The sequence below is a fragment of the Diabrotica virgifera genome, chromosome 7, assembly GCF_917563875.1.
Source record: "Diabrotica virgifera virgifera chromosome 7, PGI_DIABVI_V3a".
Taxonomy (NCBI): Eukaryota; Metazoa; Arthropoda; class Insecta; order Coleoptera; family Chrysomelidae; genus Diabrotica; species Diabrotica virgifera.
In genome coordinates this window covers 101,798,493-101,824,844 of record NC_065449.1, presented here as the reverse complement: position 1 = coordinate 101,824,844, position 26,352 = coordinate 101,798,493, and the positions used below count along the sequence as shown (strand labels likewise).

General features: G+C 31.6%; 1 protein-coding gene and 1 long non-coding RNA gene across 2 annotated transcripts in view; one reads left to right on the top strand and one right to left on the bottom strand.

Annotated features, from left to right (window-relative positions):
- LOC114332388 (G patch domain-containing protein 4) overlaps positions 1-26,352 on the bottom strand; it is a 44,584-nt gene that overhangs the window by 14,542 nt on the left and 3,690 nt on the right. Inside the window, exon 2 of the mRNA XM_028282176.1 lies at positions 18,172-18,609. Coding sequence (XP_028137977.1) covers positions 18,172-18,609 — 438 coding nt within the window. The remainder of the gene's footprint in view (positions 1-18,171; positions 18,610-26,352) is intronic.
- LOC126887886 (uncharacterized) lies at positions 6,804-7,681 on the top strand. The gene is made up of 2 exons (XR_007699266.1): positions 6,804-7,194; positions 7,251-7,681. It is a non-coding gene; the product is annotated as an uncharacterized LOC126887886 (long non-coding RNA).

Genomic DNA, 26,352 nt, shown 5'->3' with positions numbered 1-26,352 from the left:
AAGATGAAAACTTTATCGTTGATTGGGTGGCCACTAAATACCTACCTTTTTCGTTTTTTGACGACGAAGCAACAAGGAACTTCTTCGATCAAATCAAGCCTGGAATAAACCTGCCTGGACGAAAAGCTTTAAAGAGAATGGTTGTGTCCCGTTTTGAACAGGATCAAAAAAAAGTTATGCATATACTACAACAAAACACATCAAGAATATCTTTTACCATTGATGGCTGGACGGCAATTAATGGAAAATCTTATTATGGGATCACCGCCCACTTTATTGATGACCATTGGCAACTCCAGTCTGTAGTTATCGATTTCTCACCTTCACATGGGCTTCATACTGGGAGAGATATTGCCAAGTTGTTTTATGAATCTTTGCAGAGCTATGGCATCACATCGAAAATTCAAGGCATAACTGTTGACAACACTGCAGCAAATACAACGTTCATGCAGGAGTTAAAAAAGCTTATTCCTTCTTTTGATGACGTTAATCAACATTTTAAATGTGTAGCACATATTCTGAACTTGGCTGTTCAAGATTGCTTAAAATCTCTGAAAATAGAAGAAGACGTAGGAGGGGAGGCTGAAGATGAAGAAAGCAGTAACGTAGATGAAGAGGTTGAGTTCGAACACAACGATGTTCTAGATGAAGATATTCAAACACCAACTAACTGTTTGGATAAAATTCGTTATATATTTAAGAAAATAAAAAAATCTGAAAAATTACGGATCCGTTTTAAAAGTGCGTGCCAAACTGCTGGGGCATCTACACAGATTTCACCTATTCTGGATGTTCCAACAAGATGGAACTCCACTCATGATATGTTGGATGTCGCATTAAAGTTAAAAAAGGGGATCGACTGTCTATGTGCAAGCGACAGTGTCAATAAATTAAACAATTTTCGACTACACCAAAACGAATGGCAGATGTTAGCTTCCGTCTGTAAATTTTTAAAGATGTTTAAAATAGTAAGCGAAAACCTTGGAGGAGACAAATACGCAACGCTTCCATCAGTGATAGTCAGTTTAAATATACTGTTAGACAAAATCGAATTACAATCAAAGTTGCTTGACGATAAACCGAATCGTTCCTGTGTAGATGAACAACTTTTAACTGCATTTCAAAAGGCCAGAGATAAAATTTTAAAACATTACAGACAAACAAATTGGATTTACTGTGCAGTACTTATTTTAGACCCAAGACATAAACTTGAAGCATTTGATAACTCACTTTGGGGAAGGGACTTAAAGAACGAATCGTATTCAGTGTTTAAAAAACTGTTAAAAAAGTATGAAGGAAATCAGCAAGCTGTAGAAAATATAACGCAAAGTACATCTGAATCGTCGGTGGTCATGGAAGTACAAGATGAGCTTGAAATCAATTTCGAAAGCTATTATCAATCAAAGGTCATAACAAAACCAAAAGACTTAAGTACTGAATTCTATGACTACATAGCACTCCCGCAAAGTACTGGCAACGAAGATATTTTAAAGTGGTGGCAGGTAAATAAAGGAAGATTTCCTGTTCTTGCTGAAATGGCCAGAGACTTACTAAGTATTCCTGCTACGTCCGTACCATCTGAGCGATTGTTTTCGAAAGCTGGCTTAATTATTCGAAAACAACGCAATAGAATGACTAATGAATCGGCTAAGTGCCTCTTATGTCTAAACTCTTGGGTAGAAAACCCAATTTTGAAAAATGTGTAAAACAATTTTTTTTTTATTTTAATCGTTTAAATTAGTTCTAGGTTTAATTTTATTTATTGTTGAAGTAGAGTCGTATATGTATAATTTGGTAAGAATAGAGTTATAATGTTATTTTTAAATATATACCTACACTTTCCTCCTTTCCTCTTGTAAATGATTTTTATTAACAATGTAATTTTTTTTTAAATAGTATCTCCGATATAAAATGTTAATGGAGATACTATGTACCTATTTATAATTGACTGTAAGTGTACAAAAATATTTTTCAGGTGACACAGGTTTTTTAGTTACTTAAATTAAAAAAAAAAGAGTTACAACTCATCTGTATTAAGTTTAGTGAAAGATTTATTTTATGCGAATCTAGTAATATAAGACAATAAAATACTTGATACTTTTTATTTATATTTTTTATTTATTTATGCAGGCCTTTTAGGTGGTAGGTACTACATTACAATATTACCAATAGTATTATACAGTGTGGCAAAGCCAAATGGAATAAATTCATTATTTCGTGAATGAGCGATTTTGGAAAAAGATCTCAAAACAGGTCGATTTTTATTTTTAAATTACGATTTTTTGGCATATATAATACCTACATATATCATACTAATGACGTCATCCATCTGGGCGTCATGACGTAATCGATTATTTTTTTAAATGGGAATAGGGGTCATGTGCTAGCTCATTTGAAAGGTTATTAAATTCTCTATTCAGTAATATCAATATTAACATAATTATGTATACAGTGTGTCCAAAAAAAAATTCGAATTAAATTAATTAACACAAAAAGAAGAATGTATGTAATTTATTTAATTCACAATACATTTTACTGCTGTCAGAAAACATAAAAAATGTTTATTTGACAAATAAACACAGCTTTTCGCTTAAATTAAATGTTCAAACTACCAAGAGGCAGGTGAGTGGCATCTTGAACATTGAATTTAAGTGAAAAGCTATGTTTATTTGTCAAATGAACATTCTTTCTGTTTACTGACAGTAGCAAAATGTATTTTGAATTAAATAAATTACATATACATTCTCATTTTTGTGTCAATTAATTTAATTAAAAAAAATTGGACACCCTGTATATTATGTTAATATTTATATTACTGAATAGAGAATTTCATAACCGTTCAAATGAGCTACTATCATATACGAGTATATGCCAAAAAATTGTAATTTAAAAATAAAAACCGACCTGTTTCGGATTTTTTTTCCAAAAGCGCTTATTCACGAAATAATAAATTTATTCCATTTGGCTTGGCCACACTGTATGTACATATGAATATTGATATTTAAAAAAATGTTTTCATAAAATATGCTGCTTTTTCCTACTCCGATTATTTATGGATTAGTCTGGTCGTATTAGACTTTACTTTTTATTGTTATTTGTATTATTTATTATCACTACACTATACGAAATCCGGGTGTTATCAAACAATTCATCCACTATCTTGTCATAATACTTAATACAAATATGCCATCTTATTTGAAATTTATATTAAACTATCGTAATATATCTACCTATATAGTTTCTCAGCGATAAAACTATTTTCTTGGCTTCCTTTAAATCCGGTTATTTTAAAAAGACTGACATTATTTCAGGACGAACACTAAAATCATACATTATCATAGTTTTTTAAACAGAAATTAAGACAAACTGTGAAATAAACATTTTTAATTTCTCCTATTTGTTCATTAATCTAAGAAAAAAAATATCTCGCTCTTCTTGTCTCCTAACGTTACTATGACAGAGTATGTAGCTATTATGTGAAAAGCATTTAGTGAATTTCTTATTATTTCTTATATTTGACTATTATAAGTAAAAAAAATTACTACGAATGTTATATTTTACATTCATTATTATGTTTTTGAGCTCGGCTCGGCTCGGCTCGAACTATTCGAGCCGAGCCGGCACGAGCCACGAGCTCAACCTGCAAGCTCGAAGTTCAAGCCGAGCTTCTATCTCGAGCTCGGCTCGAAATTTCGAGCCGAGCACAAGCTTTTCAAAAGCTCGGCTTGGCTCGGCTCGAGTCCATCCCTAATTTACTAGTAAAAGTAGACTCCAACTAGTTAAAGTATACTCTTCCCAATGCCATTTAGTAAAAGTTGATTCACACAAACAACCGATTCTAGAAATTAAATGTTACTGTATATTATGTTCAAATCGTGATATTTATAGTCCAGGCTGTATCGTCGCCCCCGTTAGGTAAATTATTCCAGTTCGATTTTTTTGCACAAACTTACTCAAAAAGAGGTCCTTATAACGAATCCACAGGGTGTCAGGTGGTACCGTAATCGAAAAATTGTTTAAACAATTTTTCTTAAACAAATTCACAAAAAAAATTCACTTCGGACATTTTTTTTACATCATTAATTTGGGTCATTCGGAGCAAAAGAGGTCTTTTGTGATTTTTCTGTAAAATTTATTGTTCTCGAGTTATACGCGATTTAAAATTTGAAAAATGCGAAAATGACCATTTTCAAGTCTTAATAACTCGGTTAAAAATTATTATTATGAAAGTCACCAAATCAAATTTTAACGACCCCCCTACAAGGTACGGAAGAAACATTTGTCATTATTGTATTACTAAGCTGTTATTTTTAATTATTAATAATGAGCGCTAGGAGCGTATTGATGCGGCTGTCAATGTGAGTGCGACTGAGATGCACCATTGGACGGTCGGAATGGAGGATCTTACTCGCACTCACATTGACGGCCGCCTCAATACGCTTTTAGCGCTCATTGTTGATAATTAAAAATAACAGCTTAGTAATAAAATAATGACAAAAATTTCTTCAGGATCTTGTAGGGGGGGCTTTAAACTTTGATTAGGTGACTTTCTGACTTTCATAATAATAGTTTTTAATCGAGTTATTAAGCCTTAAAAATGGTCATTTCGCATTTTTCAAATTTTAAATCGTGTATAACTCGAAAACTATAAATTTTAGAGAAAAATCACAAGAGACCTTTTTTGCTCCGAATGACCAAAATAATCTAAAAAAATTTGTCCAGAGTGAAATACTTAGTTATTTATAAAACACTTCATGAAGCATGCTTTTTGCGCACGCACGCGATGTTTAGAGCACGAGCGGGCCGAGTGCTATACATCGCCTAAGTGCGCAAAAAGTACTTCACGCACAGTTTCATACAATATTTTATCTACCAAAAAACAAATAAAAAAACTGCAACTCTTCGTCACTGGAATACATTCCTATTTTACAATTTTTTAGAACTTTGACATTTAAAAATTCAAACTTCTGTCAAACCACAAAACTGTCAAAACTTTTTTTGTAATTTATTGCTCACATGTATCACCATGACAATGAGAAAGTTAAGGATATTTGATTATATGAAAGTGTGCTAAAAAACAGTGCAAAAAAGTAAATCCCATTTAAAATACATTATTACTTCAGGCACACTTTAAACCCTTCATGTACTGCTATCTATATTTACAATTTTCACAAATAAAAACTTATACATAATGTGAGGTAGAGTAGATAAGAATTATTTTTGTGAATTTGGTTAACAAAAATTGGTTAAACAATTTTTCGACCGCGGTACCGCCTGACACTGTGTATTTGTTATACGGATTAAGGATGTATTTGTTTGAGTAAGTTTGTGCAAAAAAATCGAATCAGAATAATTTACCTAACGGGGGCGACGTTATAGCCTGGACTAATAAGTAGCTGAAACGGTCAAAACAAAGAGACACACACTCATCAAAAATGCACGTGAGATTATACTCGTATAAATTGTATAATCTACTTTTATTAACAAGAGTTAGGAAGAGTCAACTTCAACTAGTAAAAGTTGATTTAAATTTTTCAAATCAACTTTTACTGCTCGTTTCAGTTGGAGTTGACTCGAACTAGGAAAAGTCAACTCCAACTGAGAATCAACTTGAACTGTAACATATACACGTATTCATATGTATTATATAGTTCCATGAGACGAGTATGAATCAATGTATGCGTATACATAAGTTTCTAACGTACACCATACAAAAAACACCGCTAACTTACATTATTATGCTTCCAACTGGATTTTTTTTTTCAAAAAAATATATTTAACCGTAACTTTTTTATTTTCTATCTTAGAAAGTTTGGTAAACAAGAATTTTGTAGGTTTTTACAAGATCTATAAAGCTATTAATATTAAATCCTTTTAAAACCCTCGGTCACAAAAAGAGGCGACTTTCAAAGGGTTGGTAAAGGTGGTTTTTGCATGTTAGTACAAGATTTAATTGTAATAGCTCACTCAATTTGTGTCGTAGAAAAAATGTTTGCAAACCAAGTTCTTGGAAATTAAATAACCTATAATTTCACATGTAAACATTTTTTCTTCACAATTCTGAAGAAAAGGGCATTTTTATCAAACTACAAAAATTCGTTATTCGCTTTTAACTCCAATTTTTTAAAAACTAATCATTCTAGCCAGTCAAACTTCTAGAATCTATTAATAATACATAAATAAAGAAGACTGATTAAGGCCAATGCCTAAAAATATCGCTAAGTTACATTATTATGCTTCCAGTTGGATTTGCCCATTTGTTTTTTCAAAAAAATATATTGGTATTTTAACCGTAACTTTTTTATTTTTTTATCTAAGAAAGTTTGGTAAAACAGTTTTTTGTAGGCTTTTATAAGATATATAAGGCTATTAATATTAAATCCTTCTAAAATCCTCAGTCGCAAAAAGAGGTGACTTTGAAATGGTTGGTAAAGGTGGTTTTTGCACGTTAGTACAAGATTTAATTGTCTCAAATTTTGCCACAGAAAAAATTTTCGCCGCAAACCAAATTCTTGGGAATAAAATGAGCTACAATTTCATATTTAAACATTTTTTCATATCTCTGATGCTAATCTTTCTATTCTGAAGAAAAATGCATTTTTTACCAAACTACAAAAATTCGTTATTCGCTTTTAACTCCATTTTTTTTAAAAACTGATCATTCTAAGCCGGTCAAACTTCTACAATCTATTAATAATACATAAATGAAGAAGACCCAATAAGGTCAATGACTAATTTTAATTAGGGTGGTAATTAGGGGGTTGTCTCCAATCACTTTTTCACTGAAAAAAATAGGGACTGACATTGGTCGCGTTCACCAGAATAATCCGAGTGCAATCCGATTAATTTGCGCTGAAACGCTGACAGTTTTTTTACTAGTGAACGACTGACGTTTGACATTCGATTGAGAGTGTTCTGTGTTCCATTTGTTTATGTTTTTATTCTTTGTTTATATAATTTATAACCTAGACAGTTTTGTCTTTAAATAAAACTGAAACTATGTCTAAGCTAAAATGGATAATATTCTTGAAGAATTTTTGTTTGGGGACGAAATTAGCAAATGCCGTTATACATTTAGCAGATGTACCTGCCTCACAATTATTCCAGAAGGATGAGATGAAATTAAATATATATAAACCATAATTCAATATCCAATTTAGAGAACATTTTCGTATGTCCAGAACTACTTTCCAGGTAAAATTGTATAACAAATTAATAACATCATGTATATTATATTGTTATATTTCCAGGAACTATTTAATTGTATTGGTCATATCCACCAATTTGAAAACAGAATAATTCTATTGGAAAAAATTAATGTTTATGATGTGGATGCTAAGTAAACCAGAGAATTTGTTGCTGGGGATACGTTTGGTTTGCCAAAGAGCTCTGGACATAAGATTTTCACCCAAATAATATAGAATTACAAAAAATTGGAAATAACTAATCTTGAATATCAATGTGTATATTGAGTTTAATTTTATTGTAAATATTCTATAATATAATTTTATTGTAAATATTGTATTAACACATCTTCATATGCAGACAGTAATTTCCCTTTGTAAGTACATGCATATTAGTCGTATCTGCGAATGGGTTAATTGTAAATCGTAATCAATAAAAATTTTTTGTGAATCAATAAAAAACTGGTTTGTTTGAAAATAAATGTAGTACAAATGTGGTCATAATATTTATTTTCATGCTTAGATAAAAACTAAATGTATTGTATATATAACACAACCTTTCATATATCTTCCTCTTCCATTGTTAAGCAGAATTTGTTAACAAGAATTGTCCCTCCATTCTTTTTTTAATAAGAGGAATTTCTTCCTTAGCGTTCCTAGTATTTGGTTGTGGCTCTAAAATTGCATTTGTTTCACTGAGAGCATCTAAAAGGTCTCTCAATCCTTATTTCGTTGGACATAGCCATACTCGTAGAAATAATTCTACCTGTATTGATGGTATTATCAGAGAACAACGAACACATGGTGGTCTTCAGAGTGCTCCCAACCAACAGTACCTTATGCTGCTGCGTTTTCTTTTACTGTTTTAACCCTTATCCGGGCAAGTGGGGCTCAATAGGCCCGAAATGCCATGTCTTTTATATGGAAGTAAAATGTCTTGCCCGGATAAGTATTAAAGTGAGCTTTCTCGTTTCAGAATTTTTTATCGAATACAGCTTCAAGATAACGTAACCATGCAAAATAATTATTTTTTCCCTTTATAGGATGCCAGCAACAACTTTGTAATGTAAGATTGCTTGGAAATGTGCTTCTGTATGAGCATCATAAAGGGATGTCTACTGCATTCCCAGTTTATCTCAAGAGTTAGTTGGTTGTGATCAAAGAATCGTATTAAAAAATAGATTATATCTCCCTCTAGTTCTTTTTTCATAGTACTTATATTAAATTTGGATTATGCCTAATTCCATGAAATGACAACAAATAATATGATTGTAAATAGTTTTGAAAAAGCTGTTTAAACTGTATAATTAAATTTTTTTTAAAACGTCTACTTTTAAAAATTTCGTACCTAGGCCTGGATCCCGCATACCAAAAAAAAGTTGATTAATAGCAAGCTCAAATTTGTTAATAGCTTAACGGTGTCTAGTTGGACACACTTTGATGTATAGAAACACTGGAACAGGGGAAGCCTTAATTGTGGAACGTGCCATCCTGACAAGTTTATGATTGTGAAAACTAGCAGGTTGTTTTTAAGTTTATTCAATAGCAAACTTTGTATATTATAATATATGAAAAAATTTTTGTCCGAAAAATATGTTGGGCAGTTGGCTGAAAGACTTTGGTCGATGGCCTTTTGGTACATTGTATCAATAAAGTATGTCTCTCTCTATGTTGGGCATTTTAATAATTCCGACACGTAGAACATGTCAGAGGATAGGAATTATATTGGTGATAAATAGCAGTCTAATTTTGCATGCTAATGAAAGAGTAGCAAATCAATTGGAAGTTCTGTCCGACACAACACATGAGACGTTTTTGTAGTCTGACGTTCGAAACCTGTAACCTGTTCAACAATTAAAACTTCCCGTTCCAGTGTTTGTTTTAAATTAAAACATCAAAGTTTGTCCGACTAGACACCGTTAAGCTAATAACAAATTTTCAGCTTGCTATTAATAAACTTTCTTTTGGTATGCAGGATCCAGGCCTATTAACTATTTAACTCGAGCAGATTCCATTTTACCAGCGAATATAAATCTCATTCAAAATTCGGCATATCTAGATACTTAACTTAATGAAATCTTACCAGAATAATAAACGTTTACTACAAGAACAAGAAAATTTTGATAATAAATTAAAGATTCGGTCAGCTGTAGAAAGGTTTGAACTAATAAAATGCAAATTTAGAGGATTAAAATTTGATACAGAAAATATTCGATTAACGAACATTGTGTTTTACACAATTTTATAATATAGAAGGCAATAATGTTCTGGATAAATGCAATATTGAGTAGGTATGCTAAATAAAGAAATTAATAACATAACGGTGGGTGAAGAAGAATAAAAAATTGGAAATATTATTGAAAATAACTAATATGGAGTATTATTGTATAGGTACCTACCTACCTATATTAAATTTAATTTTATTGTAGGTAAATATTAATTACAAATAGTTGGTATGCAATCAATACCAATTTTTATAAGATTTGTGAATCAATCAAAAACTGGATTGTTGGAAAATAAATGAGGTAGGTAGGTACCTACTATACAGATATTGTGTTAAGAGGATCGGTACGTATTTTCGGCTGCAATGCTATTCAAATGGGGATTCATTTTTTTCAAATCCTGAGAAAACTAATAAGTATTTTTGAAAAATTTAAACGCAGAATGAAAGATTACGTTATTAGCGAGGGCCGAAAGTCCCTGAGAACTTCTATAATGTTTATTTTAATAAGTTACAGGGGTGAAAAAACTAAGAGAAAATTTAGTGTGATTTTTAATTTCAAATATCTCATTCAAAATAAACTTTTTATTTATTCTAAGGGACTTTCGGCCCTCGGTAATAATTTAGTCTTTCATTCTGCGTTTAAATTTTTCAAAAATATTTATTGGTTTTTTCAGAATTTGAAAAAAATGAACACAATGCCGTGGTTCCAAATCTGTCTTTGTCTTACAACGCACTCAACCGAATATAATATTGTCAGCATATATTGTCAGTAAGACACTGACAATCAGTGACAATTTTAAATATTTGACAATGCATCGGGAATATTTTGAGAAATTGATTAAATATTATTGATATACGCTGTGAGCTCGTACGTAGAAGGGATATTTACAAATTCGCGAGCGCCAGTAGTGACAAGTCTGTAAACGATTACTGGAAATTTGACATAAATGTCAAAGTGATTAATTTAAAATTAAAATTAAAAACATTAATTATAAAAAGTATTAGTTTGTCAAAGCTGTGTTATATATTTTACCTTAAATATACAATACGTTTTAAATACTGAATTTAAGTTTTTTTAATGTTCCATAATATCTAATTATAAATTAATATATTAATCTTACCGCCATCTACATGATAATTGTGAAAGTATCCGAAGTATGAAATCCATATTTTATCAATAGAACGTCAAAATGATTAGCAAAATCTTAAAAAAATCGATTATAATTTAATTACTTTTTTGCGTTGTAAATATTAAGCGATAACAATTAAATAATAAATTTAAAAATTACCAGTGAAAGTTGATTAGTAATCCGCCAGGAGCGACACCAGCGAAGCTCACAGCGTATATAGTGTATCTGATAAATAATTGATTTAAGACGTGAACTTAATAAAAGGTTATTTATTGTGTATTATTTGTAGAAGATCCAAGCAGAGAATACATCAGATATATCCTGTGATCCAAGTATTTTGTTGTTAGAGATGTTCAAAATTGTAAGCGTTCCAAAATAACAACATATTATTAAAAAATCACTTTAACACTTTTCCTCTTTTCTCGATTGATTATTAGTTTTTGTTGTACAAATAAATTATTACAATCACTGAAAACATAGTTAGTGAAAAAATTATCACATTTATTAACTGAATTAATAATTTGCAATTATAAAAATAACAGTTATCCAAGAACATTCAAAAGCCATCTCTTTAAATTAATTATGACATTTTCAAGTAGAATGACATTCTAGTAATGTTTACATATCCACACCAGTGTGAATTTTACTACACGTAATTTGCCGTGTAAAGACAGAAAAATTAGGGATACACGTAAAATATTTGCGAATTATGTACCCATAGCCTTAATATTTCTAGTAACTATATAAATAAAAAAACACAAATATTTCTAACTTAATTTAGATAATAACTATATATAGGATACATATTAATAATACTAAAATAAGAACTACAAATATTTACAATAAATTACATACAATAATTATTGTATTTATATTCAATTTTAATTAAATTATCCATTTTACTTTGAACTTAATTTTAAAGTTGGCGGGATTCAGCTATCACAGCACAATAACAAATTTAAGGCTGAATAAAATGGCGAGCGCTTCCAATCCGATTAATTCAGCGCACCGTTCACTAGTAAAAGAGCTTCCAATCCGATTGCAATCCGATTCCAAGCTCTCTGTTTGATGAACGCAACAATTCTTTTCAGTATAAGTCACCTAATTTTTTGAGATAGAGATTTTTTTATTTTTGGTGATAGATCTTTTTAAATACTTTAAATTAGTTTCCATAAGTTATCCTCGAAAAATGCATAGTTTTCCCGTCTTTTGACTTTGAAACTACAATATGTAGCATTTGAAAGACAATTAAAAAACCCGTTTTGTTTACTTTTTTAAAAGGTAAATTTTTGTTTAGTAAAGTTGTTTTGATAAAACGAAAACTTTTTGAGTTATTAGCAGAAAACTTATTAAAAACATTGATTTTTTCGATATAAAACTAACATTTTCGATAGCGAATAAATCAAAAACTATTAATTTTATCAAAAAAACGTATAGAACATTTTTTGCTTAGAATTAATGTTTTTACCTTCGGTCAAAGTATAATACAAAATTTCCACCCTCTAGACGGGGTGGCAACCACCCCCATGGTAAAAGCGCCTTTCGGCATCATATAGATTTTGATCATTGGACTATCCACTATTTATTCTCAAATTTTCAAGCAAATCGATCCATTCTGTAAAAATTGCGAGGTGAAAACCTCCTGTTCCTGGACTAGTAATTCTGCATGAAAAATAATGACAGTTTGCTTTATAAACGTATGTCCGCAAATGCTTCGTTTCCGAGAGAAGATGTTGAAATTTTACAAAATGATGATTTATTTATTGCTCTCAAACAGGTTGGGATATGCAATTGGGATATGAAATTTGGTGGGTTTTAAGACATATTAATTGCGCATCTTTTGCATTTTGGCATGCAATTTTATGTAAAAAAAACGCTCAATAACTACGTCTTAAAACTCACCAAAATAAATAAATTGTCCGATTGTAAGAAAAATTTCAACATCCCCTCTCGGAAACGAAGCATTTGCGGACATATGTTTATAAAGTAAACTGTCATTATTTTTTCATGCAGAATTACCCCTTAAAGTTTGCCATACTTATTAAAAAACACGCTGTATTGATGAAAAACATGGCTAGTTGTTAAAGTATATAACTTTTATTTGGTCCAACAAAAGCGAATGAATCAAAAAACAGAATGTTGAGAAAACATGAGGCTATTGTTGGGTTTTAATTTCAGTATTTTATAAATGATACAATACTCCACAGGGCGATGCGAACTGAGGAAAAAACACAGTTTGATTGGTACACCCGGTATACAACGAAAATTTACCTGTTTAGCAACAATATTATTACAGCGATATTGTTAAAGAATAAGGCTATCACATATTAAAAAAAAAAACACTTAAGTCGGACAACAGTTCGAGACATCAAAAATGACCCCTTTTTAAGGTTGGTGGTTAATTTTGTCGGTGAGTGTATAACTTTTTCAATAACACCATGGTCTGTTTTTAAACCAGGAGGAGTAATTCAAATTTACAGCACCATAATGCTTGTTTGTAGCTGGTCCAACCTCAGGCCAGTTTAATCCACTGTTATGAAATTTTGACACTAATGACAATTATAAAATTATGACATTCATGGGTTAATTAAGTTATATCAGCGATTTTTTGTATTTTCGGCGTTATTCCTTTAATTTTTTGATTTTAGTCTGCTTTTATATAAACAAACAGTTGTTTTTACAGCTCTTTAGCGACATATTATGGTCTGTTTTTAAACCAGGAAGAGTAATTCAAATTTACAGTGTTGTAATGCTTGTTTGTAATTGGTTCAACCGCAGGCAAGTTTATTCCACTGTTATGAAATTTTGACACTAATGACATTTATTAAATTTTCACACTTCTGGAATTTCATAGGTTAATTAAGTTATATTGGCGATTGTTTGTGTTTTCTGCCTTATTCCTTTAATTTTTAGATTTTTAACCTACTTTTATATAAAAAAACTGTAGTTATTTTTAGATTTTTTTAGCGACATATTAAGCTTTGTTATTAAACCAAGAGGAGTAAACTAAAAAGACAGATTCACACATAAGAAAGTCACTAGAAATATCACCAACTTCTTATTTTTTGGTTGATCATATCGGCCTTTGACGGTAATCCATAAATATTATATTATACTAATACGTTGCTAAAGAGTTCTAAAAACAACTGTTTTTATATAAAAACAGACTAAAAATTTAAAAATTAAAGAAATAAGCAGATAATACAAAAAATCGCTGATATAACTTAATTAACCTATAAAATGCTAAAAGTGTCAAAATTTTATAAATGTAATTAGTTTCAAAATTTGATAACAGTGGAGTAAACCATACACTTATATATTATCATAGATAGAGTGTCATTCAGAGCGAAGTGACGACACCAACTTTTTATTTGGCTTAGTGCTGTTTCACTATTACGCATAGTAAAGTTGCGATAGTAGTCCTCTCCTTCCGTACCTACGCTCACACTTAATGTCATCTTAGTTTAACGATACGATGTGCTATAAAGAGATACCGCAAACCAGTGCAAGAGATCTTGTCGTCAGGAAGCGCGGGGGGTAGGCTCACTCTATGTTAATATTTACCTCTATGGAGCAAACTTGCCTGAGGTTGGACCAATTACAAATAAGCATTACGGCGCGGGAAATTTGAATTACTCCTCTTGGTTTAAAAACACACTATAGTATAATATAATATGCATTGATTACAGTCGAAGGCGAAATGATCAACCAAAAAAGAAGATGTACTTATTTGGTGATTTGTCTAGTGACTTTCTTGGGTGTGAATCTGTCTTTTTAGTTTACTCCTCTTGGTTTAAAAACAAACCCTATATAGTATAATATTTAGATATACTGTACCAAATAATCCGCAACAATTTTGGTTTTACTTTAATTCAGTTAACAAAAATATTGATATACCAGATTTTATGTCTTTTGACAACGAAGATGGTTTCGGTGGTAAATCTATCACCACATTGTTTGCAAAGTGCTTTGCAAATAACTACTCTAACGATAATGTTAATTTGAATAACTTCTCTTTTATATCCAACTCTTTTGTTGACATTCCATTCATATCGTTTAACCTTGAAGAGATTTTTACTGGAATTTGTTCTCTAAAATATAAATTGAGCTCTGGTCCTGATGGCATTCCTTCGTTTCTTTTAAAACGCTTTATTTATTCCTTGTCGAAGCCTTTGCAACTATTATTTAATTGTTCTCTTGAAACTCAACAATGTCCTAACTTCTGGAAACACAGTTATGTTATTCTTCTTGTGGTGCCTATCCGTTACGGATGTTGGACACTCACATGGCTATTCTGACTTTGTTGACTGCTGCCCTGAAAAGTCCGGTAGTGGTTAAGTTAAACCATTTTCGCAGGTTATGCAGCCAGGATATTCTTCTTCGTCCTGGACCTCTTTTCCCATGCACTTTACCTTGAAGTTATGTTATACTAATTCACAAAAGTGGTTCGAAACAAGATGTAAGAAATTACAGACCAGTTTCGATCCAATCAGCAGTTCCGAAATTGCTTGATAAATTAATTGCTCAAAAATTATCTTAGTATTGCAAAAATTTATTCATTGATCAGCAACATGGCTTCGTAAGTGGAAAATCTACAATTTCAAATCTCATATACATATTTACAATCATCTAATTACTTCAGTCGAAAATGGACAACAAGTTGATGTTATATATTCAGATTTTTCAAAAGCTTTTGACCGGGTTAATCATGACTCATGAGCTATTATTATTCAAGTTGGATGTCTATGGATTTCCGTCTTACCTCATATCTTGGTTGCGCAGCTTTTTTGTTGGTAGAACACAGAAAGTCAAAATAGAGAATTATTTTTCAAATAATATACAGGTTTCTTCTGGTGTTCCTCAGGATGCCCATCTAGCCCCGATTCTTTTTAATTTTTCATTAATGATGTTAATTCTATTTTTAATTACTGCTCTTTTTTATTATTTGCTGATGATTTGAAAATGTTTATAACAGTTCAAGACATAACTAGCTGTTTTCATCTCCAGAACGACTTTGATGCATTAAGCAATTGGACATATCTTAACCTTCTCCCATTAAGTCCCAATAAATGTCATTGCATAAGTTTCTCAAGAAAACAAACTCAATTAAGTTACGACTACTATTATGTGAACAATCATGTGTCTTTAATTCGTGTTACTGAAAGAAAGGACTTAGGGATTCAAATGATGAAAGGGTTGCCAATGCGAGTCCATTATACAATTGGATATAGTAATTGAGTCAATACTCGCAATCTTAAGTTTGTATTTTATTAGTTGTTATATAATCATGGGGCAACCGGTTTCGAGTCTTACAATATATGACTCATTATCACGCCCAGTACAAAAAGTCTTCTCAATACAAACTACAAGCTAAAATCACAAAACGAGAGACATGTACATATACATATATAAAACATAAAAAACAACTTTGTCTTGGTTTTTATCACATACAATAAAGCCAAACAACTGTATAGTATTGAACTCTATAGTCTATAAGTCTATAGCATGTAAAAATGAGACACTTTGTCATTGGGAGCGACCAATCTGATGAGAATTGCTTGGTATATAATTTAATATATACTACCATCAATCCTTAACTAGTTAAGGGTTGATTGAGTCTTGACAAGATGGTATGCGATCAAACGACATAATATAAAGTTATTAGTAATCGGTATGTACTTACATAACAGCCACTGAAACTGTTCTACAGCTAAAGATGTACCTGGAAGTCACCAGCCCCATAAGAAAAGTTGACCAGTCAAACAGCCCTTAGTCTCTTAAATTGTTTGTTATGTTCAATGTGGAACCTGGCATAAATTCCTGTGTGGAACCTGTAACACAGGAATTTATGCCAGGTTCCACATTGAACATAACAAACAATTTAAGAGACTAAGGGCTGTTTGACTGGTCAACTTTTCTCATGGGGCTGGTGACTTCCAGGTACATCTTTAGCTGTAGAACAGTTTCAGTGGCTGTTATGTAAGTACATACCGATTACTAATAACTTTATATTATGTCGTTTGATCGCATACCATCTTGTCAAGACTCCATCAACCCTTAACTAGTTAAGGATTGATGGTAGTATATATTAAATTATACCAAGCAATTCTCATCAGATTGGTCGCTCCCAATGACAAAGTGTCTCATTTTTACATGCTATAGACTATAGAGTTCAATACTATTGAGTTGTTTGGCTTTATTGTATGTGATAAAAACCAAGACAAAGTTGTTTCTTATGTTTTATATATGTATATGTACATGTCTCTCGTTTTGTGATTTTAGCTTGTAGTTTGTATTGAGAAGACTTTTTGTACTGGGCCTGATGATGAGTCATATATTGTAAGACTCGAAACCGGTTGCCCCATGATTATATAACAACTAATAAAATACAAACTTAAGATTGCGAGTATTGACTCAATTACTATATCCAATTGGCTTAGGGATTCTTTTCAATTATGATTTAACTTTTAACAACCATATTAACCAGATTGTGAATAGAGGAATGAGAATGTTGGAATTTATAATTTGTAATACTCGGTCCTTGTCAGCTTATGCATCTAAAGTAGTTTTTACAGCCTGTCAGATCTATTTTAGAATATGGGTCTGTTATATGGAACCCACACTATTACGATTCAGTTAAACGACTGGAATCAGTTCAGCATAAATTCTTTAGATATATTGCATTTAAACTTGGATATGCTAGAGGTACATATAGTTACGCAGAATTACAAAATCTTCTGAAACTGACATCTCTGGCAAACCGCAGATTGTCAGCAGACTTAATTTTTTTGTTTAAAGTTATATCCGGAATTGTTGGTTCAGAAGAACTGTTATCCTTGTTTAGATTTCGTGTGCCTTTAAGAGTTACAAGGAACAATGTTTTGTTTGCCCCTAATAGTCATATAACCAACTACGAATACCATGCTCTATTGCCACGGCTCTTGAGATTGGGTAATTGTTATAATCTAGATGTAACAGGGGTTTCTTTAGCGAAATTTCGTAGACAGGTGGACAATCTACTAGATTGACTGTTTTTTGTGTTTTTTTTTCTCTTATTCTTTATGAATCATTAGGTTTGTTCTAGCAAACAGTTGGTCAGTGAGAGAACATAATACAGTCACCAGTGCTATCCCCTCTACTCGCGCTGGTCCACTATTCGCTGATGGTTTCAAACCGTTTGAAACTGATGCTAGAACAAACCTAATAAAATGTATAGTTGTTGTGACATGGTTTTAAGTAGGTTACATTTATTTAAGTAGGTTAAATATTTTTACTTCTAATTGTGTAATTTTTATTACTTTTGACATGTGTAAATATCAAATATTTCTATATGTTCTAATTTAACTATTTTTGTATGTTCTATTTCAGTATTTTATGTATGATTGTAAAAAAAGGTTTTGCCGTTTAATAAATAAATATTTATGGATAACCGTCAAAGGCTGACATGATCAATCAACAAAGATGTATTTGGTGATTTTTCTAATGACTTTCTTGGGTATGGATCTGTCTTCTTAGTTTACTCCTCTTGGTTTAAAACAGAGCTTAGTTGTCCTATCTATCAAATCTTTATTATAGATAGCACTATCATCATAAGCTAATTAAAATTGATTTCAATATATGTAGAGTTACTCACCTAATTTAAGGCCATGCCGAGCACCTTTGTGGGCAGTTCTACCTCCACAAGCAGCAAACAACTCTTCGTCAGTCAATGATTGAAAATTACTTTTGATTTCTGGTAAATTTGGAACATCGTGTATTTTTACATCATTTCCAGTCATTGTGGCAGTTTTAAGAAAGGAACCATATTCTAAGTTACTATTCTGTTTAAAGGCTTTTACTGAATAGTTTTTAGTAGTAATTTCTACAGCATCTTTACATTTTACATTCATTTTTATGTCATTATTGTCATCCATTTGTACATTGACGTTATCAGCTGCATTGTTGAACAATTTTTCCCACCAATTATTTGTGAATTGTTCCCCAACATTATGCCCAACTCCTGAATTGTCAAATTTAAGTTTGGGTTTAATTGCTGTTGAAATTCCATCTTCATTTCTGCCCAATCCTTTGCCTAAAGAAATTATTAAATAAACTATTAATCAACGGGATTGAATTATTACAAAAGCAACAATTATCTAACAACACCACTCAAGTAGTAGTTTTTAATTTTTAACGCCATTGGATAAAATTACTTTTCCTATGTAAAACTGCATTACAATATTTGTGTTATTCCACTAAATTTATAAAATATTCTTCTTTATTCTTTTATATAGGCAGTACTGCCTGTCTTTCTTTAACGGTGCCTTTCATTCTGCCCCTAAATTGTCATTCCATCTTTTCCTTAGGCGTCCTAGACTTCTTCTGCCTAACGCTGACTTGTCCCTGGCTATTCTTACTATCCTTGATTCAGACATCCTGCTTATGTGTTGATTCCCCTCTTCTTTTCTGTTCTTTACCCAGGTATTTATATTGTCTACCCCACATATGCGTCTGATTTCCTCACTTCGTATTCTGTCCTGTAGTCCCTTTCCAACATCCCTTCTTAAGATCTTCATTTCGTTAGTCCCCAGTGTCTTCGTGTTTTGCTTGTATCTGATCTTGTTTCAGCCGTGTAAGTCGTAACTGGCCTAATAACTGACATATATTCGGGCCTTTGTTTCTAATCTTAGGTGTTTGTTTTTCCAAATTGTGTCATTTAGGCATCCGGCCGTTCTACTGGCTTTAATTATTTGGTCTTTTACCTCTTCTTCGATATTGTTGTCGGCTGATAGATTATTTCCCAGGTATTTGAAAGTCATTACTTGTTGTATAATTTGACTGTCTAACTCCAATTTGCACCTTATTGGTTCTTTGGCTATTACTAAGCTTTTTGTTTTTTGGGCTGATATTTTCATATTCATTTCTTTTGCGTTAATGTTGAATTCGTGCAGTAATCTTTGTAGGTCGTCTTCGCACCCTGCTACTACCACGGTGTCATCAGCGTAACAGAGTATTTTTATCTCTCTATCGCCCATTTTGTACCCTCTTTTTTTCTTCACTTGTTTTATTATTGCATCCAACATTATGTTAAACAGTAGAGGACTTAGTGAATCTCCTTGCCTGACTCATGTGTTTGTTTCTATGGGTTCTGTTATTATTCCATTGACTTTCATTTCTGTTTTATTTCTTACATATATGTTTTCTATCAGTTTTATGATATCCAGTGGTAAATTTTTATCATATAGTAGGTGTATCACATCTTTTAATTGTATTCTATCAAACGCTTCTCTAGGTCTATGAAACAGAAAAAGGCTGGTTTGTTATATTCTAATGATTTCTCCGCTATTTGCCTTATCACAAAAACTGCATCGTTACATAATCTTCCACTTCTAAATCCTTGTTGTTCATTCGATATATTTGTGCACGCCATTATTTTCTCCATCAGTATTTTTGTTGTGAGTTTCAGTATAGTGCTCAGTAAATTTATCCCTCTATATTTACTGGGGTCTGCCCTATCACCTTTCTTAAATAACACTATCATTTGAGTGGTTCTCCATTCTTCTGGAATTCTTCCTGTATTTATTATTTTACTTATAAGGATATTCAGTTCTTTGTGAAGTCTATCTCCTCCGTATTTTAAAAGTTCATTAGCTATTCTATCTTTCCCAGGAGCTTTTCGATTTTTCATCTTCTTTAAGGCATTCTTTATATCTGCCTCTTTAATTTCTGTTTGCTCATCCAATTCTAATCCTGGTGTTTCCAGTTCTTCATGATTAGCTGTTTGATACAAGTTTTTTAGGTAAGCTGTCCATGTATTTGTATCAATATGTTTTACTTCTATCAATTTCTTCATCTCTTCTTTTCCACATTTCTTTCTGCATCTCATACAAGTTGTGCTCCATCTCTTTTGAAAATGCTTCCCAATGTTCTGTTTTCTTCTTTCTTAATATTAATAAAATATTAATTTTTAAAATTAATTAATTACAATCAATTAATTCATTACATGTTAATTAATTTTTTATTAAAAAAGATAAATATTACCATTATTACATTTAATCTATTATAAAAACATTTTTAAATAAAAATTACAAACTCTCAGAAATAATAAAATTATTCAGTTTTTTAAAATTAGTCAAAATGACTTGGGCAGTGTTGTTAGGTAAGCAACAAAATTAGTCCAGGAACCGAAGCTTTTCACCTCGCAATTTTTACAGAATGGATCGATTTGCTTGAAAATTTGAGAATAGGTAGTGGATAGTCGAAGGATCAAAATCTATATGATACCGAAAGGCGTTTTTACCATGGGGGTAGTTGCCACCCATCTCGGGGGTGGAATTTTTTTATTATATTTTGACCGCAAAAGTTGATAAAAACATTCATTCTAAACAAAAAATGTTCTATATATTTTTTTGATAAAATTAACAGTTTTCGATTTATTCGTTATCGAAATTGTTAGTTTTATATCGAAAAAATCAATGTTTTTCGATAATACTCATTTACGGTTCACTCAATTTTTGCCGTAGAAAAAATTTTTTCAAACCGAATTCTTGGGAATTAAATAACCTACAAATTCATATTTAAAGACTTTTTCGTATCTCTGGTGCTAATCTTTCTATTCTGAAGAAAAGGGCATTTTTTACCAAACTACAAAAATTCGTTATTTGCTTTAACTCCAGTTATTTAAAAACTAATTATTCTAAGCAAGTCAAACTTCTAGAATCTATAACTAATACATACATAAAGAAGAATGAATAAGGTTTAAGGAATAAGACTAAAGACATCGCTAACTTACATTATTATGCCTCCAATTGGATTTCTCCTTTTTTTTTTTCAAAAAAATATATTGATTTTTTAACGGTAACTTTTTTATTTTTTAACCTAAAAAGTCTATTAAAAAAGAATTTTGTAGGATTTTACAAGGTCTATAAGATTATTAATATTAAATATTTTTAAAATCGTGGGTCGCAAAAAGCGGTGACTTTGAAAGGATTGGTAAACGTGGTTTTTGCATGTTATTACAAGTTTTAATTGTCAATAGCTCACTCAATTTTTGCGGTAGAAAAAATTTGTGCAAACCAGGTTCTTGAGAATTAAATAAACTACAATTTAATATTTAAACGTTTTTTCGTATCTCTGATAGTAGTCTTTCTAATCTGAAGAGAATGACATTTTTTTCCAAACTACAAAAATTCGTTATTCGCTTTTGACTCCATTTTTTTAAAAACTCAATAATCTAAGCCGGTCAAACTTCGATAACCTATTAATAATACATAAATAAAGAAGGCCAAATAAGGCCAATGACTAATTTTAATACGGGTGGTGATTAGGAGGTTGCATCCGATCACTTTTTCGCTGAAAAAAATAGGGAATCACATTCTTTTCATTATAAGTCACTTTAATTTTTGAGCTAGAGATTTTTCTTTATTTTTGGAGATAGATATTCTTAAATTATTTAAATTAGTTTAACAAGTTAACCTCGAAAAATGCATAGTTTTCCCGTCTTATGACTTTGAAACTACAATATTTAGCATTTGACGAAGAAGAGCTAACATATAATAAAGTATAGCTCGATTACTGTTGGTCTTAAAGAAAATTTAAAAAAATGGTTTTGTTTATTCTTTTAAAAGGTACATTTTTGTTAAGTAAAGTTGTTTTGATAAAACGAAAACTTTTGGGGTTATTAGCAGAAAACTTATTAAAAACATTGATTTTTTCGATATAAAACTAACACTGTCGATAGCGAATAAATCGAAAACTATTAATTTTATCAAAAAAATGTATAGAATGTTTTTTGCTTAGAATGAAGTTTTTACCAACTTTTAAGGTCAAAATATAATAAAAAATTTCCACCCCCCGAGATGGGGCGGCAACCACCCCCATGGTAAAAGCGCCTTTCGGCATCATATAGATCTTGTTCCTTAGACTATCCACTACTTATTCTCAAATTTTCAAGCAAATCGATCCATTCTGTAAAAATTGCGAGGTTTTGTCCTATTTTATGCTTCATTACTTGGACTAAATGTAAATATGGTAAATAAACAATTCATGCAAACTGTTAACAATAAACATTTTAACCTTCATCGGACTGGCCAGGGTCTATGTTGACCCCAAATCACAATTTTTGGCTGTTACTTTATAGATCTTAATAATCGGCACTCTTCCGTCTATCTGCAGTTTATATATTTTATTGATAAAAAATCACGCATACAAGAACATTTAACAGTTAGATTCGGTTAGAAAAGATTAAAAAGCGTCATATTGCAGACGTATTCCCAGAACTTTTGGATATTACTGAGCTCAGATGAAACAAAAAAATAAAAGGGAGCAGTGCCATTTGTGTTGTAGAGGCAAAAACAGAAAAACAAGTAGAATATGCGTAAAGTGTAATAATTTTGAATGCCTAGAACACGTGAAATCAGAAACAGTTTCTGTATATTGTACAAATAGTATGTACTCGTAGTTACAGTGGAACGTCGATTATCCGTCTCTCCATTAACCATCACCTCTATTAACCGCCAGGGTCCATTCACAAGTTGTATTGACTACATAAGCAAAAATTTAGTCATCAGTTCATTTTGTTTAGGTACATATTGCTATAAGCCAAACGAAATTCGCTGATTGCTGACATAAAATCATTGAAATGGCAACAGAAGTGGACGAAACAGATTCAGTTCACAAGCTAACACAGACTTGGAATTTGACGGTGGTGCTCGATGATGCTATTGCAACTGACAGAGATTTGCGTAAAAAAGCTAGAGAAGCTGCATCGCACATGCAACAATTCATCCAGTGATATTATTGACAAGAGGAAGCCAATAAAGTAGATTACATGTCCTTAGGCCGATTAAGAAATTCAGTGGTTGCAAAATGTGAGGCAACAGTAAAACAAAAAAAGATTACAGAATATTTTAAACCGAATCGATTAGATTGTACGAATACAAATCCCTCTTATACTGTAGAACAAAGCATGCAAATAAAATTTGAAAATTGTAATATGAATTTTTAATCTTTTTTTAATGCTCTGTTAATCGTCTTTTCAATTATCCGTCATACCCTTGGTCCGGTGTCCTTACGGATAATCAAGGTTTCACTGTGTTTAGTATGTTAGTATCAATCAGTAGAATGTATTTTGTAGTAATGTATATGCTTTAGTCTAATAAATGTTCAATACTATAAAAATATGGTGTTATTGTTATAGTTTTTTTTTCGTATAGGCATAGTTGATGCATTATCAGAATTCAGACGTCAGCCTGTCTTTTGTGTAATATTTTGAGGCGTGTCCGATGAAGGTTAACAGAACAACAAAATGAATACAAGAAAACCAATATGCTGATTAAACAAGGTATTAACCCTAGAAAGATAGTCTGCGTAAAATTGACGCATGCATTGTCAAAGTATTGCTCTCTTTCTAAATAGCACGAATCTGTCACTGAGCGTTTAGGACAGCTAAGTCGTCGCTAGGAGCTCCCAGGAAACGTAGCTGTTGCTAAGGTAAGTGTCACCCATTTTGAAATATGATGACAAAACTATGTATGAGTAACTTTTTTCGTGACCTAAGACCTTTTTCTTTTGGTTATTTGAAATTCTTCCAAAATAACAATGTCCCTAACAATCGTAATGTATTTTTAGATTTAGTTTTTTCTAACGTTAGGGAACTGAATGTCATCAAAGCGGGAGATCCACTTGTTGATCCAAGTTTACACCATGTAGGGTATGAATGTTCCATAGCTCTCAACTTAAATGACACTAACACTACAAAATTGATTTATGAAGATTTTTTTTATGATTTTAGGAACGGTAATTATTTTGAACTGAATAACTTTCTTTCATTCATTAATTGGGATGGGTGTTTGGATAATAACGTTGATGATGCAACGTGTCTCTTCTATGATATCCTTTTAACAGGGATTTCTCTCTTTATTCCTCTGAAAAAATATAGAACATCTACCTTTCCTAAATGGTTCTCCTCAGACCTAAGAAAATTAACAAGGGAAAAAAGGTATGCGCACCTTCCTTATCTTAAAAATCATTCTGACACTGAGTATATGAAGTTTTCACGTCTTCGAGCTGAATGTAAACGTTTATCTGAAATATGTCTTAACACCTATATTAGAGGGATTGAGTCCTAATTAATAATCCTAAATCCTTTTGGAAGTATGTTAATGACAAAAGGTCAGGTCATCATTTACCTAATTCCTTATTTTACCAGGAACATACAGCTTGTAATGGTCTAGATATAGCCAAGTTGTTTATGAATTTTTTTCAGACAGTGTACATACCTAACAACAATCACTCTCAATTGCCTACAATTTCCGAAATTAAAAACTCTAATGTAAGTATTCATACACATCCTATTTCTGTTCCTGATATTTTTAATTGTATTAGCTCGATTCCCAATAAGCTCACTACTGGTCCTGATGGCATCCCAAATTTCCTGCTGAAAAAGTGTGTTTGTACGATTGTTGTACCATTATTTTTATTATTTAATAAATCGTTGGAAACTTCGACGTTCCGATAGCCTGGAAGGAAAGTTATATTGTACCTGTATTTAAGAGTGGTCTGAAGGATAATGTTGAAAACTACCGTGGTATCTGCATCCAATCTGCTATTCCTAAGAAAACTGCTGTTTGACTGCCTTGTAGCTAAGCAGCTTTCTTGGTCTTGTCGAAATTTACTATCTGAGTCACAACATGGTTTTTGCAAAAATAAGTCAACTGCGACAAATTTGGTATGCTATCAGTCTGACCTTCTAACTCAGATCGAGGATGGTAGGCAAATCGATGCAATATACACAGATTTCTCTAAGGACTTTGATCGTGTGGATCATCAAGTTCTTTTGTGTAAGTTGGTCTTGTTTGGTTTTCATGCTGGATTTGTGGAGTGGATAAAAAATTACTTAACAGGTCACAGTCAAAGGGTGAAGATTGGTAGTTATCTCTCCGATGAAATAAAAGTAAGTTCTGGAGTTCCTCAGGGTGGTCATACTTCACCTCTCCTTTTTAACATCTTTGTTAATGATATAACTGACAGCTTTCGTAGTAGTAAGTGTAATGTTTGCTGATGATTTAAAATTCTGGAGAGTTATAGAAACAATTAGAGACCAAGATTTGCTGCAGGAGGATTTAGACTGTTTACATGCCTGGTGTGTTCAAAATAGACTTAATTTAAATACCAATAAGTGCTCTTTCATAAGTTTTACACATAAGATTGGGAGGGTTGAAACGAGTTATACTATTTTAACTATTTAGAATGGGAAATAAGCCACAATATTATTAAAAAATGATTTTTATTAACGTTTTTATTTGGGCGTCGAAACGTTAATAAAAATCATTTTTTAATAATATTGTGGCTTATTTCCCATTCTAAATAGTTAAAATTGTAAAAATGCCACAAGAAAATAACTTCAGAACAACATTGAGTTATACTATATGTAACCAACAACTCAATCGCGTTTCTTCCATTAAGGACTTAGGTGTCATTATGGATGAAAAACTTTCTTTTATAGAACACATTAATTCTATTTCTGTAAAGGCATCTAAGCTTCTAGGTTTTATTATGAGAAATTGTAAGTGTTTTTCTGTGGTAGCAACGAGATTGGTTTATTGCTCAATTGTTAGATCCTTGTTGGAGTACTGTTCGGTAGTTTGGTCCCCTTACTATCAAAACCATATCGATACGGTCGAGAGGATCCAACATAAATTTGTACGTTACTGCGCATTCAAATCTTATCTAACTATAGCTAACCATGATTACTCAACTGTAGAGTCCCATCTCTCTCTACTTCCTCTCAGATTACGTCGTGACATCTCTGGTGCAGTCTTTCTGCATAAGTTGA